Below are 18730 nucleotides of genomic sequence, written 5' to 3' on the forward strand. Positions count from 1 at the left end.
AAATCCATGGCATCATCCGGTGGAACATTGAGGATTGGAGATTTGGGGACAAAAGGCAACGTTATGTCCGGTTCTTCGGGACAGTTGTTGATTACAATTCAGGTGATATTTCCTCGTCTGGTCGAGCCTCTTACCAATACGTGGTCTAACTCAACCGTTGCCTTGCGAGGGGTGTGTGGCCTTCCACCTCTACTTCTGGGGGGTGTTGGGTCGACCAGAATGAAGGCCCCTTTGGATATGAAGTTTTGGTAGAGATTCTGCTGCTTGCCCGGTTTGATTGAGGTCCATATGTAGTCTTGTCGGAGATGCAAGCTGCAAAGAATTGTTGGCAACAGGTTGTAGGGGTCCTTTAAACTGGGGGTCTACATGTAATCTTGCAGGGGGTTCAAAGTGCATAGTGGCATTTGCATCAGATTGCCGGGGTGCCTTTAACTGATGGTCTGAATGTAATCCTGCAGCAAGCGCATGCTGCATAGTATTATTGGCACCAGATTGCAGGGGGCCCTTAAACTGGTCTTCCTCATCGAAATCACCTAACGAGGAGAATCGAGAGTCATAGAGCTGATTATTGTGAATCGTCATCTAGCCAACACCTTTTAACTGATTTGCTGCTAGTCCTTTGTTCTGGGCACTCCTAGCGGTTTGGTTCCTTGGTGGCCTTCGTTCTTTCCTCGTTACCAACATCCATGATCCATATTTTTCATTCATGATTTAAGGTCACTTGTTCTTAAATCTTGGGCGCAATGTTCTTGCTTATGACTGTAGATGCCGCATTTGAAACAAACTAAATGTAAACCTTCATATTCAATAAGCCATACCTTGTCATGCAGATCAAACTTGGCAAGCAGCTGCTTGGATATGTCAACTTCTACACAGATTCGTCCAAATTTCCCTCTTGTCATCAAGCTCGTAGTGTCGTCAATCTTGATTATACGTCCGATTTTATTGCCAACCTTTAACAGCATATCCTCGTCGAAGTACTCTATTAGAAGATCTGGAAATCGAACCCAAGCCAAAATTTTCTTCGTTTCATTCGATTGGGTGTCGAAATTTGGTTCCCATTCTTTAACGATCAAGTAGTGGTCGAGGATCATCCAAAGACCACCATATTTTGCTTGCTCGTCAAATCTTGCCAGATAATAATCATGACTCAAGTCGATGAGCTCCATGTGATTTTCTGATTTCCAGATGGCTTGTAAGCGACGTAGCAGAAAGCTGTAGCTCACCGTTCTTCCCATGAGACGGATAATGAGCGTGTAGCGCCATGGGCGCCTAATCCTCAACTTTTCCTCCTTTGTCAGAACAATCCTAGGACAACCGATGTCCTCTTGGCCTCGATAACTCTCATCATCAGATACATCTTCTTCCTCAAGAACTTTGTCGTCTTCTTTGAGACTCATGTAGTTTCGAAGGGCCCTTTTGTAGCTAGCCGGCAGCGATGGGTTTTGTGCAATCTTGGCACTATTCACCTGCGGAGACATGGGGGTTTCCGGGACAAAGTCTGGGAGTTTACCATCTGGAGGATGCGTCGGCGAATCATGGCGCTTGGATTTCTTGGTACTACGTTTAAGGAGATCTTGAACCTCAGGTGAGCGTTGCCTAGTTTTCGGCGGAGTCATTTCTTAGAGCATCATCTTGCAGTACGTTTGGAAATTAGAAAATAATAATAATTTGAGGTGAATATTTAGCCCAATTAAATTTGATGTTGGGTTATTGAATTAATTAATTGGTCCAAGCCCAATTCATATTTGAATAATAATTATAATTATAATTTAAATATAATATAATTTTATAATATTTGAATTAGATAATTATAATTTAATTTGAATTTGAATTAGATGATAGAATATTGAACCTAAACTTGATTTTGGCAATGTTCATTTTATTAGATAATTAATTAATTTAATTTAATAAATAAAAGTGGAGTTTCTTGAGGGATTTTGGTTAGACTTTCAACTATAAATATAGCCTTCATTTGACATCCTAAAGCACACTTCAGGATTTGAGAGCTCATTGAAGACACAACTTGAAGACTTGAATGTACTTTGAAGCTCTGCGAAGTTGACTACCCTGAAGCTTGACGTTTGCTGTTGAAGATCACACCACTTGAATCTCGGAGGCTATGTAATTTGAATCCCGGAGGCTACGCCACTTGAATCCCGGAGGCCACGCCACTTGAATCCCGGAGGCCACGCCACTTGAATCCCGGAGGCACACGCCACTTGAATCCCGGAGGAATTTCAGTAGAACGTTAGTGAAGAATCAGAGGACAACATAGAGATTTTGTACCCGCACCTTGAATTACACACACACTATAACGGATTTTGTGAATATATACAATTTCAATTTTTGTGTTTGCACCGCCTAAACAATAGTAAAGGTAAAATGGAAAAGTAAACTGATATTATTAATTGACTGAAAATATAAAATGATCCTAATGGAAAAGGAAACAAAAATTAAGAAAATTGAAAAAGAAAATGGATATTATTAATTGTTTGAAAATTATAAAGATGCATAATTGACTGAAAATATAAAAGGAAATGACTGGATCAACGTGAAATAATATTTGATTAAGAAGGTAAAATGAAAAAGGAAACTGATATTACTAATTTATAATTCTCACATTCTCTACCTATAAATACAATGGATTGGTGACTAAAAAAATTGTAATTATTTATTTTGCAATGCTTCCCTCCTCTTCCCGTGCTGGTGATTCTCATTCCCTTCTTGCACCACCCAGTCAAAAATCATATTATAACTTTATAAATTGACATGTAATATGCATTATTATATAATAGTTGACACTATATTTCCTTTTTAAATTATTTATCCTTTATTTTTTCTATAATTATTTTAATAATAATATAATTGTCTAAATCCAATTACAATATTGTTTTATGGTAATAATTAATTGTCGTAGTAGGAAGCCGCCGTGAATCACTGCAAGAACGTTGAGGTCTTCACCCATCCGTATATACACAAATTATGCTTATCAATATAGAACTCTTCAAAAGAACTTATACGGTTGCTGCGGAGAGCGTGAAGGGGCAGAAGGCGACGGCGACCTCATCGTCGGTGATGAGGAGAGAGGCAGATGAGTTGACGACAATGACGAGGGAGGGCGGTGTAGGCAAAGGGAAAGCTGTGGAGAGGGATGTTTTCTGGATGAGGGATCCCAAGACTGAAAATTGGATCCCGAAAACTCATTTTCATGACATTGATATTGCCTAATATTCTTATTAATTATTTCTAACCTAATTATTTCCTAATTGAAATTAATGTACCAAAATATTTATTATTTATTAACATAATTGCCTAATATTCTTATTTTGTACTTAAGGTATAATATTATTAGTACAAAATAGATTATCATTCCCTTCTTCTGTATAATTATTATGATACTTTTATGATTATATATATATATATATATATATATATATATATATATATATATATATATAGAGAGAGAGAGAGAGAGGGGGGTGTGGATCAGGTTAGAACCTAATCTTAGGTGAGGACGTGGGGACTAATATTGTGCGTTTGTTTTTTTATTTGGATGGCCTAGATTTGAGTTCCTGAGATGACATGGATTGATCTTTTTTGTTAAAGTGGGTAGTAGTGTATTTTTCTATTTTTTTAAAGTGTGAACGCATGTGTAATCCTTGGCCAAATTGGTTTGCTATTTTCTTGGATCATCACCGTTGCAATTTGGAGCCGCGATTTCTTCATCATTGATTGAGTGTTCGCCCATGCAAACTAATCAGTATTTTTTTATTTTTTTCGCTCGTTCTTTTGAGTATAATATTGTCAATATTGGATGGTCGTGTATATGTACAAATGCTTGGGTAGTACGAATGTGCATTCGTGTGTGCTGATTGTGCAACCTGGTGTTGAAAGTTGTGCACTATAGGCTAGAGAGTTGTGCATTATAGCACATAGTCCAGTGCATCGTAGGACATTGAGATGTCCACTGTAGGATTTTTTTAGCGGGGTTTGAATGCACATCAATAAAGTTATCGATGCACAACACTAAGTATAGAAATGCACATCTTTTAATAAGACTGATTTACCCTAAATTTATATATTTTAATATTTTAAAGGGATTTGTATCCTTAATCCGTGTGATTTGTTCATTTTAATCTCAGTCATACATCATTCTGATTTAATGGTCTAGATTAGTCCTCACGTCCTCACCTGATCCGGACTCTATATATGTGTGTGTGTGTGTGTGTGTGTGTTCAAATGAGGACAAGTATATTATAGAGAACTGTGAGGACAGATGTAGTGTGTGCCATTAGCCTGTATGTTGTGTGCATGGCCGAATGTAGTCGTGTGCCACAGTTTATATGTCGCGTGCATGGGTTTGTTAATTAATAGAGCCTGGGTTTGAAACCTGATGTTTACATTTATACTAGTGTGCCATTGTATATTAAATTGTATGCTTGGTATTAAATAGTTGTGTGCCCAATATTTGTCCGCACAGTCATGGGTTTGTTAATTAATAGAGCCTGAGTTTGAAACCTGATGTTTACATTTATACTAGTGTGTCATTGTATATTAAATTGTATGCTTGGTATTAAATAGTTGTGTGCCCAATATTTGTCCGCACAATCCTCTATATATTGTTGTCATCATGTGAACTCAACCATATATATATATATATATATATATATATATATATATATATATATATATATATATATATATATATATATATTAAGGATCAAATAAAAAAAGCCTCATTAGGTAAAAAACAAAAAAAAAATAGGGTTAAGTCTCAACCATAGATGTAGTCCAAATCAATAGCCCAAATTGAAGATAATTAAAAAAACGCGCAGTGGAATTCTTATAATTTTGAGCAAGTAAGTGAGCTTGTGTTTTGTTTCCGAGTGCACATTTGTCCTTCTTCGAGTGAACATTTTTCCTTTTTCAAGTGCATACTTTTTCTTCTTCGAGTGCATCACTTTTATTTCAATACTTAGTTTCTATTTTGAGTGCACATCTTTGTGCCTTTGAGTGCAAATCTTTTGCCCTTCAAGTGCACGTTTTGTAGCCTTCAAGTGCATGTTTTCCATTCTAAGAGTGCATAGTTAATTTCATTCAAATTTTTCCTTTTAGTGTCTGTTTTTTTTTCTCCATTGCCTTCTAGTGATCCTCTTATGCTTTCAAGTGCTCAATTTAATGCCTAAAAGTGTATGTATGTCTTACTATTGTGTAAAAAAAAAAAAAAAAAAAAAAAAAAAAAAAAAAAAAAAACTTAATGTTCAAGTGAATCCATTTTTGCCTTCAAGTGCATGTTTCTTCGCCTTCAAGTGCACAACTTCTGGGCAGTATTTGTTATATATTGTGCATTTTTTCCAATAACATATTACTAAATTTCCAATGAAATTTTTTAAGATTTACAAACGATTTGTATGGGTAATTGGTTTAATAACACTTAAGTTGAATAACCTCCCTTTTTGGGACCATAAATTGCATCAATTGCACATCTATTTGCCTTCAAATGTAACTTTTTGCCTTTAAGTGCACATTTTTTTACCTTCAAGTGCATGGTTTTGAGCCTTCAAGTGCACCATTCACATTTTCGCACGGGAATGGGCATGTGCACTTGATCATAAATCAACGTTCATGATTATCAAATTTAAAAAAAAAAAAAAAAAAAAAAAAAAAAAAAAAAAAAAACGGTGGCAATTTGGTACTTTTTGCATCTAGGTTAAATTTAAGGTGCGTGGTTTTTGTGCTTAAAGTGCGTGGGTTGTGTGCTTAATGTGAGTAGTTGTTGAAAATTAAGATGTGTGGTTTTCATTCTTAATGTGCGTGGTTTTTGTGCTTAAGGTGCGTGGATTTTGTGCTTAATGTGAGTAATTGTTGAAACTTAAGATGCGTGGTTTTCCTTCGTAAGGTGCGTTGTTTTCCTTTTAAGGTGCGTGATTTGTATGCTTAAGGTGTGTCAGTTATGTGAAACTTAAGGTGAGCCATTTTAAAACCTTAGGTGCGTGATTTGTATTCTTAAGGTGCTTTATTGTGTGTTTAAGGTGCGTGATTTTTGTACTTAAGGTGCACCGTTTTAAGGCTTAAGGTGTGTCAACCACACGGGTGAAAAGGTATATGTTTTACTTAATATGTTATGTGCTACCTTTTAACAAGTATTTACAACTCGTTTGGCTTGTTCTAAAGAATTGAGGATTTATTGAGTTTAAATCCTCCTCAATTATTCTAAAAATGGTGGTTTTCCTCCATTATATGTTAAATTGACATCTTTACCCTTAAAATAAATATTTCATTTGTTTTTATTTTCCAACAAATGATTCTTCTTCTCCCAAAAAAATATTGATTATATGTATGGATGACCACAGTTTGGTTCAAACTGAGCTAGCCACTGTAGCAACCAAACTAAAAGGTTTTGATTATGATTTAGAACCAGAATTCAATATTTGAATTTCAATTTATTAAAATCGCGAATCAGGACTGCCGATGTCGGTTCCGAACGAAAAAAAAAATACATTAATTGTTAAATTTAAACTATTTTAAAATAAAAAAAATTTAAAAAAAAAATTGAACTAGCGATTCAAACTGGATCCGGAACTGTGAGTTGGCGATTCAAAATTAGAATCGAATAAGCCATGTCTACTTATATGTGAGAATCAGAATAAATACGAAAAAGAACATACACAATTTGCAAATATTACAATCATAATTTTAAACTAATGCTAGTAGTTGTTCCAATTTTGAACCACCGGTTCACGGTTCATGGTCTATTTCTTTCGATTCGTGATTTTAATAAACTAGAAGTCCAAATATTGTGTTCTGGTTCTGAATCATAACCAGAACCTTTCATTCGGTTGCTACAATTTTCGGTTCGGTTTGAATCAAACGGTGATCGTCCATACATATAAGCAATAATTTGTTGGAGAATAAAAATAAATGAAATATTTATTTTAAGAGTAAAAATGTTTATTTAATATATCAAATGAAAAATCACCATTTTTAGAATAATTGAGGGAACTAATGTAGATACATGAATAATTCATTAAGAAGAAATGCTATAAGCATATAATTCACGTGGAAATGTACCATTTTCCCAAAAAAAAAAAAAAAAAAAAAAAAGAAGTATATAGTATTGATATTTGAAGATATTCTTTAGGAATTGTGTGGTTCAAATTATATAAGATAACTAATTATGTGAATATAAGATTTTAATATTTGAGTCAATTTATACAATTTTTTCAAAAAATATAGCATAAGAACATAACTTTGATTTTAACTATTAAAAAAAAAGATACTCTTCCATTTCTTAACTATTCTCACATTCTTTCTTCTTAATATTAATTTTATCATTTTAATCTATTACCTTAATTAATTATTACTCAAACTCTTAATTAATTAATTTTAAATCATTTATTTCTATATTTGAGCATATAACTCTTCAACCCCTTTTAAGGTCTATGAAACAGTCTTTTACGACCAAAAATATTTTGTATTAAAAAAGCGGCTTCCACATAATTGTGACGAAGCAAATGTGGCAACATTATCTGCACTAATTGACATATCTTTTTTCCCACTTTCTTTGATTCTTTCTAAAGTGGCCTTTCCAAAATTCTATCGTCACGAGACTCTCCTCCGTGGCTGCTCCCCTCCTCCATATTTATATATCTCTCCATCCCACTCTTTTCTATTCTTACATACATACTTTCTTTACACACTCCTTTTACCGCAAAACTTGACTCTACTCCAGCCTCGTTAAAGAAATCACATTTTCAGGTTTTTGTTTTTTTTGTTTGAAATTTTTGATTTCTTTTTTTGTTCTCCTGAATCTGTGTTTATCTTACATGTTTTTGAGCTGTATATAGATCTATCTAAACGACATTTTCTACTTTAGTTTTGTTTTAATTTAAACGGGTTTTTTGGATTACATTTTCCTTGTTGTTAAGCCGAACACCCGATTAATGGCTTCCCTACCCGTATCCGTGAAATGGATTTGTCATGAAATATACAAGTCTTGGATATTTGTTCCTGGTTAATTATGTTAGTTATACTGAAAGACTCGATTTTTACGATTTTTTTAAAGTACTAGATCTGTATTTCTTGTTTGATTCGTAATTTGTTATCATCTTCCTGCCTGGATTTTGCTATTCCATTTGATTATTTGGTAATATTTAATTGTGTCCGGAATATTGTTTTATTATGCTGTGTGAGAAATTAATTTGATATTAGGCTGGAGGTTTCTATCAAACAGTATTGTTTCAATTGAAAATGGATGAAGCTTCTAAGAAGATGTTAATGAATTATTGATGTCAGATCTGATTTGACTGGGTGAATATTTGTTAGGATCAAGCACTTATCACTTAAGCCAAAAAACTATAGCTAGTAGCAAAGGCATAACTTTATTTCCTTCTTTATAGACCGCCATCACATGTTCGGGACACTGGGTGCTGGACTTGGCCCTTTACCGGCCTCCCCCAACAATCCCCCGTCACCAGGTGTTAGACTTGGCCTTTGCCGGCTTTTGCCTAACAATATTAGTTACACATCTAATTTTTAGTTATTATATTTAGTTATTTATATTGCCAAATGTGTTAGTCAAAAAGTAGATCTTGTATTGTTCGGGTCTGGTTAGGTAAACTTGATGTTTCAATTGTTTGGAATTTGTTGAGGCATCCATTTTCTCCAGCCAGTTGGACATTTGGAGCTTTTGATTATGATAATGAATCTTTTTGATATTTCGTTATCACTTCATATCACTTTTTGAGTTTTTGGGTATTATACTTGGGGAAGAAGGATTTGTGGGTGGGTGGTTTGAGGTTGAAATTTGTTTTGGTTTTCTATATATCTAAATTCTTTAGCACTATAATAATTTAGTTTGGTTTTCTTTGAATTTAAACATGAGCCTGGAAAAGAGATTAAGTCTAGTAATTTCTTTTTTCAACTCAAATTAGTTAATAAAAATATAAAATATGCTAAAAAAAAGAAGCTAATGAATTATTATCATAATAAAAAGAATACAATTTATTTACATAGGTTTATTTATTCTGTTAATAATTAATGAAAAATGAATTTGAGCCCAAATTTTATTTTCCAAGTACTATGAAATATGAAAATTAAATATAGTGATATGTTCAATTATTATTGTGGAGTATTTAATAAACCATTGAATAAACTTTTTTTCTAGAATATAACTAAATTAAAATTCAGCAATAGGTTTATTATTAATTCAAAATAAAAAGTTTTTTATCTAAAGCAATAAATTTTAAAAATATATTTAAATCAAATTTATAATCTGAAAAAGACCACTTTGACAGTTTGACTTCAGGAAAAAAAAAACACAGATTTGCAAAAAAAAAAAAATTTCCCAAATGAAACATATTCAATACATGAAACTAATTTCTAAAATTTTCATAGAATACAACCTTCTAAAGGGGAAATGTTCGAAAAACTTCCCCTCGCCCCCAGTTCCACCATTGGGTTGGCCCGTAATGAAGAATTTGGCACCATTATTATATTTACAGTAAGCCATTAGCCCATTAGCTTTTAACATGTATGTCATGTTCTGAAGGTTAGATGAGGCTAGTGGCTGAGTTTACAATAATCTCTCCAGTGGTGTTGAATATTTAGAAGATGAGTTTGAGTTTGTAATTCTACTAGACAGTTCTTTGAATTTTCATTGTAACTTTATTCTTTATATTTTGGTTTTTACCATTTTAGATATGCTTTCAGTTACAAATCTTATGTGATTTACTAACAGGTGATTCTTTTGTGACAATAAAGATGGAAGTAACTGGCGGCTAAACCTCTGGTTCTATGGGCTTGGCAGGTGCTTCTTTTACTTCCCTTCCTTTTATCCCTTTCCCTTTCCCCTATTAATTTTTTTTTTTCATTTACTCTACCTACTAATCTTTGATTCTAAATTGTATTCTCTAGTGAGTATTATTTTATTTCCTGATATGACTGTTATTTCTTGAAAATAGATATTCAGGCAATGCTTGGGGGGGAAACAAACTCTAGGAAAATAGAGAGTGGTAACATCATAGGTGCCAGAATCCAGCAGAACATTAGTAGGATCGGAAGAAGTGGCATGGAATCTGAATCTGATTGGACAAAGCATAGAAAGTTGTCAGCCTTTACAGCTCAAGATATCCGTTCTGCTTGGTCTTCTAGAATTTCCATAAGTGAAGTATATCATGAGTTTCTCTAGTCAAAATGCTCGTTGTTGAGTTTCATGTTGAATATTCCAAGTGTCAGAATTGTGATTTTATAAATGCCTGGCACTAATTGTGGGAAAAAGAGAGTTACAGAATTAAAGATGTGTTTCTCAGATGAAATGAACCTAGATAATCCAGGCCATTCGAAAAATATTTCTTACTTTACTTCTTCTGTTGTTGTCGATGATTCCTATTCTCCCCTGTTGCCTGGATTGCCTGATGATGTGGCAAAATACTGCCTTGCTCTTGTTCCCCGATACTATTTTCCTGCTATGGGTGGTGTCAACAAGCGATGGAGATCATTTATTAGAAGCAAAGAGTTCATCATGGTACGAAAACTAGCATGTTTGCTTGAGGAGTGGCTTTATGTTTTAACTGTGGATGCTGATGGAAAGGAAAGCCATTGGGAGGTCTTGGATTGTTTGGGGCATAAACACCACCAGCTCCCACAGATGCCTGCTCCTATCAGAGCTGGCTTTGGTGTCGCGGTTCTCAATGCAAAGCTGCTTGTTATGGGTGGATACTCCATGATTGATGAGTCTGCCTCTGTTTCACCAGAAGTTTTTCAGTATGATTCATGCTTGAACAGGTTTGTTTTTTCCTTATTCGGTTATATATCACCGTATTCTATTTGTTACATAGTAATGTTTAATGGCTCCTTTCACCTAATAAAAAGTTGGGTAGATGCTCGAGTGGAAGAGTGGGCGCAGCTTACCATTGAAGAGACTTAATGTGATATGTAACTGCGGGATCTCCCCTTTAAAACAATTTTATTGCTCTGTTTGGTGGAGTTTATTTTAAGCTACAAATAAGCTATAAGCTTTGTTTAGTAAAACTTGGGGAGTTTAAAATAACAGTTTATTTGGAAATGCTATCCCAAGTAGCATTTTAAAATAAGCTCATGAATTTTTAACTTTTTTCCTCTTTTTTTATCTTTATTAATTTATAAAAATGACGCCATCTACTCTTCACAAGGTTGAAAAAATCCCTACGCGCCCTCTAGGCGCCTAGAGCTCCTAGGCGGGCGCCTAGAGCGCCGCCTAGGTGCGGATTAATTGGCGCCTAGCGCGATTTTTGCAACACTGACTCTTCATTAATAAAAATCACACAATTTCATAGTTTATCCTTTTATGTCTTTTTACATTTATCAGTTAATTCAACAATTAATTTTACCAAAGACTTTAATTTCAATCCGTTAGCTTATTAGCTACTAGCTTTTCAGTTGGGCGTGCCAAATAGTGCCAATATTTCCCCAATCCAGAAATTTCATGTTCATGTTCACTTTCATGTGTTGATTAGGCAGGATCTTAATGTTACACTTACACAGTAGTAGTATGATAGAGCTGATCTCCTTTAATTGGTATTTATTTGTTGGGCAGCTGGAGCAAATTAGCCAGCATGAATGTGGCACGATATGACTTTGCTTGTGCTGAGGTGAATGGAATGGTGTATGCAGTTGGAGGTAATGGTGTGAATGGGGAGTCTCTTTCTTGTGCTGAGGTGTATGACCCAGACACCAACAAATGGAGAGTGATTGAGTCTCTTCGTCGCCCAAGGTGGGGGTGTTTTGGGTGCGGGTTTGAGGGAAAGCTGTATGTGATGGGTGGTCGGTCAAGTTTTACAATAGGGAACTCGAGGTTCGTTGATGTGTACAATCCCGAGAGGCAGTCATGGTGTGAGATGAAAAACGGTTGTGTGATGGTTACAGCTCATGCGGTGGTGGGAAAGAAGCTGTTTTGCATAGAGTGGAAGAACCAGCGTAAGCTTGGGATATTCAACCCGGAGGACAACTCGTGGAAGATGGTTGGTGTTCCCGTGACAGGGAGTTCGAGCATCGGCTTCAGATTGGGGATATTGGATGAGAAGCTTCTCCTGTTTTCGTTACAGGAGAATCCCACTTACACTACGCTGTTATATGATCCAAATGCAGCTGCGGGTTCAGAATGGCAGACTTGCGAAATAAAGCCATCCGGATCGTGCCTCTGTAGTGTCACAATCAAGGCTTAGAACTCTCTGTCTGCAGGGCACCATGTTTCATTATTTATTTCCAGATCCCTATTAGTATTAGCTATATGGTTGCAGCTTGCTATGAAGCTTCTGGTGTCTGTGTGCATGGATTGGTTTTTTATGCTAATTTGGATAAACATATGAAGTTGTCAAGTTTTGATTGATTAAGTTGAACTTGTTTTTAGTTGTACCTTGTCTCATTTCTTGTGACATAAGATAGAATTGCACACTCCAAGTGCTCCCACACCTCGACACGACAGTTTGTGGAGGGGTAAATTATTGTTTTGTAACAAATTGTCTTCAAGATCAGAAGTCGTACAAATTCGTACTAACAAGAAGACTTTCTTAAAAAGCATCGAAGCTAATAACGGAGGGCAATAAGCAAAAGGATGTTTCGACTAACATTCTCTGTTTATTTTTATTGCTTTTGAATCGTTGGTATATTATTCAAGGTGAATACATGTTTTTTTAGAAAATGTTCTTAAAGATAGCAAAAGGTCAGATTTTATAGAAAAGTTGTAAGCAGCTATTAGACACAATCTACACATGTTAAATCATGTATAATATTTTAATGACAAGAGGGCAATTCGAATTTGTTTCTTTCTAATGGACAAATTCAGAGATACAATCATACAACTATAAATAACAAGGTTGTCAAGATGAAGAGACACATGATGGAATTAAAGCATGTGATGTATCGCGATGGGTTCCAAGCAACACGTGGACCGTAGTCACTTATGGGTGGCGATACCAAATTGAAGCATGTGCTCCATCTCAACTGCGCTGAACCCATGACTTTTGGTCTGACTCTAATACCAAATTGAAGCATGTGCTCCATCTCAACTAAAACACACATGATGGAATTAAAGCATGTGATCTATCGCGGTGGGTTCCAAGCAACACGTGGACCGTAGTCACTTATGTGTGGCGATACCAAATTGAAGCACTTATGGGTGGGGATACCAAATTGAAGCATGTGCTCCATCTCAACTGCGCTGAACCCATGACCTTTGGTCTGGCTCTAATACCAAATTGAAGCATGTGCTTCATCTCAACTAAAAGCCTAAGCGCCTAAGCCTGATAGTTGGATTGAACCCATGACCTTTGGTCTGGCTCTAATACCAAATTGGCCTAAGCGCCTAAGGTGATCTAGCTCTAATACCAAATTGGCCTAAGCCCGGTCCCGCCACCTACCCGCTGCCCTATTAGGCGTCGCCGGCAGCGGGCAGGCAACTGCCCGCCGTGCACCCGCTGCCCAGTAGCCTCGCCGCCGGCGGGTGGTCCTCCACCCGCCGGTCACCCGCTGGAAATTCTCAATGTGGGATGGTGGTTTCCCCGTTTGATTTTTCCCGACCCTCGTGGTGTCTCAACAGACTCCGTTTATCGTGCCTGAGTCTAGTTTAATATTTCGGGTACCATTCGTAGGATAAGAGAGTCCTGTGTATTGCATGCTAGTTGAATTGGTATCCCGTTGGCCTAGGTGAGAGTTGTATGAACCCCTTAGGAATATTCCTAGTATGTGGATGACCACGCATAGGTTTCTTTATACGTTTCCTCCCCTTTCCCAATGTGTTAATGTGGGTTGCATGTGCTTGCTATGTGTTATGTGTGCATGATACCCCAATTTGGTTGCGATTAAATGGTTATACGGGCAGTTGGATGGGTTGAGAACCATACCAACTGTTAACCAGGCCGGTTGCGATCGTTCAGGTATATAAATATTATATAGGGCTGCGGTCCGCCGTTTGGTTGCGATCAAACGTTTTACATGAGCTGCGGTTCATAATCTGGTTGCGATCATAAATACACTTTTGGGCTGCGGTCCACTGTTTGGTTGCGATCAAACATTATGATGAGCTGCGGTTCATCGGTCGGTTGCGATCGACCCCTTGTGCTGCGGTATAGGCAGGGTGCTTCGGGGCCATGCCAGAGCTATATGCGCTGGCGCTTCGTGTATGGGCGCGTGAAGGGTCCTGCGGCACCACCAAAGTGTGCTTATGTGATTGAGATAATGATTGAGTGATGATATGAATAATGTGAAACAATCTTGTGACCTTAGGATATATGCTAGTACCTTTGTATGCATGATTATAACTATTCAATGTGCTTGTCCTTACTTGCTGAGTCTATTCTCGGTTTTAAAAACTAGAGTCTCCTAAGTATATATCTTCCTGCTTCAAAATGGTTTTCCTATATATATATATATATATATATATATACCTATATTGTATTTTAACGCGTTGGAGTGGATTACCAGCATTATTCGCTGAACAGATATATTTGACTTTCAGGAACAGATGAGTAGCTCCGGAGCGCGCTAGAGGATCGAGGCTTAGATAGTTAGTTTTCCTTTCGGCCTGCGTGTCATGATGATGTATTGACATTGTTTTGAGGATATTTAGTTTAGTGTAGCCTGTGCATCTGAGTTCTCCAGCTCAGATGTGGCATAGCACTCCAAACTCTTATGTTTAGTAATGCTCTATTTCGGTATTAATAATAGTATTACCTTTATTATATAAGTTTTAAAAGTTTCGAAAATCTGGGGCTCTAATACCAAATTGGCCTAAGCGCGTAAGCTGATCTGGCTCTAATACCAAATTTGACTATATGCTCAACACGTGCGCCTAAGCTGATAGTTGGATTGCTCTAATACCAAATTTGACTATATGCTCAACACGTGCGCCTAAGCTGATAGTTGGATTGCACATTAATGACTATATGCTCAACAAGTGGACCATAGTCGTGTAGCTGATAGTTGGATTGCACATTAATGACTATATGCTCAACACGTGAACCATAGTCATGTATGGGTGACGCGCCTAAGCTGATAGTTGGATTGCACATTAATGACTATATGCTCAACACGTGGACCACAGTCGTGTAGCTGATAGTTGGATTGCACATTAATGACTATATGCATGACTATATGCTCAACACGTGGACCACAGTCGTGTAGCTGATAGTTGGATTGCACATTAATGACTAATGACTATATGCTCAACACGTTGACCATAGTCGTGTATGGGTGACGCGCCTAAGCTGATAGTTGGATTGCACATTAATGACTATATGCTCAACACGTGGACCATAGTCGCTTATGGGTGACGCTGAGATTCGAACCTATGACCTTTGGTATGGCTCTGATACCAAATACCAAATTAAAGCATGTGATCTATCTCAACTAAAAGCCTAAGCTGGTAGTTGGATTGCACATTAATGGTTATATGCTCAACAGATGGTAGATACACTACTACAAAATTAAATATATAAATATAACTTTTCATTACACCTCTTAATAAAAGTGTAGTGTATAGTTGAAAAAAAATACGACGGCAAACCGTAAATAAATACATAAGAATACACTATACTTTTGTTTTAAAAGTGTAGTGGTTTCTCACAAAAAAAAAAAAAAAAACAAAAAACAAAAAAGGCGTGTCTACTTTTTGCGGCACATTCTTTAAAAAAAGAAAAAAACTATAAACCTTTCCGCGGCACCGTCTCCTAGAGGGTGCCGGGGAAAGTCGGACAAAATAACATCATATCAAATCGGGATATGAAACCTCGTAGTCTCCAACCATAGCCTCCTCCAACCTTAGATCTGAAACCATTTCCTCTGCCACAGCACCATCGACCACCACCATCCTCTCATCGATCAACCGCTGCCAACGCGCCTTTTCCTCCGCCAAAGCCGCCATCCGACGCCACCGCCGAAGCCTCAGCTCGCAACCGCCACCGCTATCGGCGCCGACGCCAAATGCCACCGCCAACACCCCCACCGTCGATTCCTCCACTACCATTATCATTTTTAACGGTAATAAGTATTTTTATTTATTGTATATTTAATTTATTTCCATTTTTTGTTGATTTATATCAAATATTATTGTTATTGTGCTGATAGTGTTAATTGCCACGTAAGCGATAATTAAATAAATACGAGACCAATTAAAGCAAGTAAATAACTCTTATTGATCACTGTGAAGGTCCTAAGTACAATCTACTTGGTTGCTCTGAGTACCGACTGACTGCGGTCGGGATTCTCTAAAAACAACCTATCGATCGTCCAAAAGTCCCCCACACTGTAGCTATCGCGGGTATTTATAGCCGCGGAGCCGGAGACATAAATCCGGCCGTTCGGCATGCTTCCCACGTAGCAACCACGTGTCGTCGTCCCGGGTGCCCTGCCTGTCAACGCGTGGAGCCACCACGTGTCCCTCGTCAGCTCTCTCGCTAAAGGGCTACCGCTCGGTGGTCGACACTGCCGCTCGGGCAACTCCCGGTCGAATCCCGACCAGTTCTTCACAAGAAACCCGACCTGTTACCTGCAAAGACAAGAAGACAAAGACAAAGGCACACCGGCCGGGGTAAAGCTATGTCGGTCGGGATATTCCCTACCAAGAGCCCCCAGCCCGGGCCTTTTTTACCGTCTGGGAAAAAACGGGACGGGATGAAGAAACCCAACCGTCGGCTACCAAACCGACCGGCCAGCTGTCATTCCTTCTCTCGCCATGTGTCGGCGACTGCCGGCCTCTGCGACTGCAACGGTCGCCTCGGAATCAGTGCGGGTCACATCGCGCAAGTGGATTGGTTTCCCGCCCAAATGCTCTCCTATAAATAGGCCCTTGAGGCCCTCATTTGAAATTTCCTCAATCTTCTGAACCAATCGGCACCCTCAGAGAGTCCCGAGTGAACATCAGCAGATCAACCGAGCAAACCAACTTCAAGCTTCATCGAAGTCTTCCTGGTCGGTAAGTTTTCTTCTTCCTTGCTGTGTTTTTTATTTTTAGCTTCGCGTAGCAGTAGGATAACACTAACTACGACCCAACGTCCCGAGCCCTGTACTAACCTCGACCGACCTTTAGGTAGAAAAGATGTCAGACTCAGACAGCCAGAACGTCTCGGTCGGAGATTACGACGACGAGGTCGAGCAAATCAGCGAGGAGGTGGACATCATGTCCTATTCTCCGGAGGTCGAACAACGACCGCAGCCAACCCCCGACCGAGCCCCCGAGCAAGAAAGGTCATCAAGCTCATCGGGGACGTCGGGTCGAGCTCCAGTGGGTCGGGGAGCTCGAGCGAAGAAAGCGGGAAAACGTCCACGAGCGGACGGGATTCCCCGGTCGAAGGCGTTAGGGAAACGCCTACGAGGGTAATAGGGGATTACCCTCAGGTTGAGCCCGAAGGGGGCCACCGGGCAGACGATGCGGAGGCGGTCGAGGAAGACCCGGCCGGGCCCGCGGCACCAGGCGGGGACGGGTTCGAGTTCCTTAACAGCGAGAGCGTCGAAAGCCAGACGAGCTTGTTGACAAAAGGAGAAGCAAGCAGAATCGCTGCAACTCTCGCCGGTCGGGTCGAGTTCGACACCAGCAGGCAGCTCGGGAACATCATCGAGCGGCACCGGGGGAAGTGGCTCAGGATGCATTATGACTCCCTAATGGCCCCGATCACTTTCCCCTTCTCAAGCCTTCTCACCGCGTTCCTGGGCTATTATCAGGTCATGCCCGGACAAATCTGCCCGAACGCGCACCGGATGATCGCGTGCTTCCCCCAGATCTGCAGTCGGCACAACTTGGCCTGCACCATGGAGCTTTTTAACTTTGTCTACCAGGTGAAGGTGCTGGCAGCCGCGTACGGGGGCGGATTCTTGATGACCCAGTCCCGAGCAGATATGTGCTCGATCGAGGGGCTGCCTGGGAACAACCGGGGGTGGAAGAACCGGATCTTCTCAGTAAAGTACGATCCGTGGATCCTCCCGGTCGAGAGGGTCTGGAGTCAACGCTTTCGAAAGCAAGTCATCCCAACCGAGACCCAGGCCCTTAAGGACGTCGTTACCAAGATCTCGGGCGAGATTTACGAATATCGAATCTTCAAAACGCCCGAGTGCTACGAAGCGGCCCAGCTGCCCGATCCGGTCTACGATCTGACCGAGAAATATAAACCCGAGCCGGCGGGTGTAACAATTGCAAGGATGCCCGCTCGGGGCAAACGGAAGGGTGAAGGTCTAACACTAACCCTCTTCCCGACCCTTAACATCCCGAACGTGCGTTACTTTCCCGAACTAACTGCCTTTACTTTTTTTCATTTTGCAGAAATGGCAGAATTTGGAGACGACGACGCTCCTCTTCCCCCGCCCGCCAAGATCTCGCTTGGCAAAAAGAAGCCAAAGGCCAAGGCAACCGCGCAGAAGGAGGTCCCCCTAGCCCGACAAATCGGGACCTCGACCATCACAACGACCGAGGGCTTTGTGGTCGAGCCGACCGACGTCTTGGTCACCCGGGGAAAGGAGAAGGTGCCCGAGAAGGGCATGACCGAGGTCGGCGGTATCAAACGCCGCAGGGAGCAACGCAGCCCGAGCCCCTCGGCCGGGCAGAACAAGGACGAGTCGTCCATACTGGCCCGTATCGGCAACGCCGGGCCAGTCAGGGAGGATCTGGGGAAGATGACCCCGACTCAGGTGGCCGAGAGGATCGGCCACGACTTGGCCGAGGTAAACGTTCTCCACTTGATTTTTTATGCAAGTGTCTCTG

General features: G+C 39.4%; 2 protein-coding genes across 3 annotated transcripts; one reads left to right on the top strand and one right to left on the bottom strand.

Annotated features, from left to right (window-relative positions):
• Window positions 1-704: 704 nt before the first annotated feature.
• Window positions 705-2111, bottom strand: LOC109147133. The gene is made up of 2 exons (XM_019294774.1): window positions 2000-2111; window positions 705-1588 (listed from the first exon to the last, which is right to left on the bottom strand). Exon 2 carries the CDS (start codon window positions 1479-1481, stop codon window positions 705-707), a length of 777 nt encoding a protein of 258 aa, XP_019150319.1. The 5' UTR covers window positions 1482-1588; window positions 2000-2111.
• Window positions 2112-7566: 5455 nt separating this feature from the next.
• Window positions 7567-12436, top strand: LOC109147178 (F-box/kelch-repeat protein At1g67480-like). Of its 2 annotated transcripts, none has more exons than XM_019294809.1 (4): window positions 7567-7761; window positions 9743-9811; window positions 9966-10788; window positions 11579-12436. In XM_019294809.1, exons 3-4 carry the CDS (start codon window positions 10256-10258, stop codon window positions 12204-12206), a joined length of 1161 nt encoding a protein of 386 aa, XP_019150354.1. In that variant the 5' UTR covers window positions 7567-7761; window positions 9743-9811; window positions 9966-10255; the 3' UTR covers window positions 12207-12436. The 2 variants fall into 2 exon arrangements, with proteins under 2 accessions (XP_019150354.1, XP_019150355.1); XM_019294810.1 differs by having other exon boundaries at window positions 9766-9811.
• The last annotated feature ends 6294 nt before the right edge of the window (window positions 12437-18730 follow it).

This window comes from Ipomoea nil, unplaced genomic scaffold (assembly GCF_001879475.1).
Source record: "Ipomoea nil cultivar Tokyo-kokei standard unplaced genomic scaffold, Asagao_1.1 scaffold1977, whole genome shotgun sequence".
NCBI lineage: Eukaryota > Viridiplantae > Streptophyta > Magnoliopsida > Solanales > Convolvulaceae > Ipomoea > Ipomoea nil.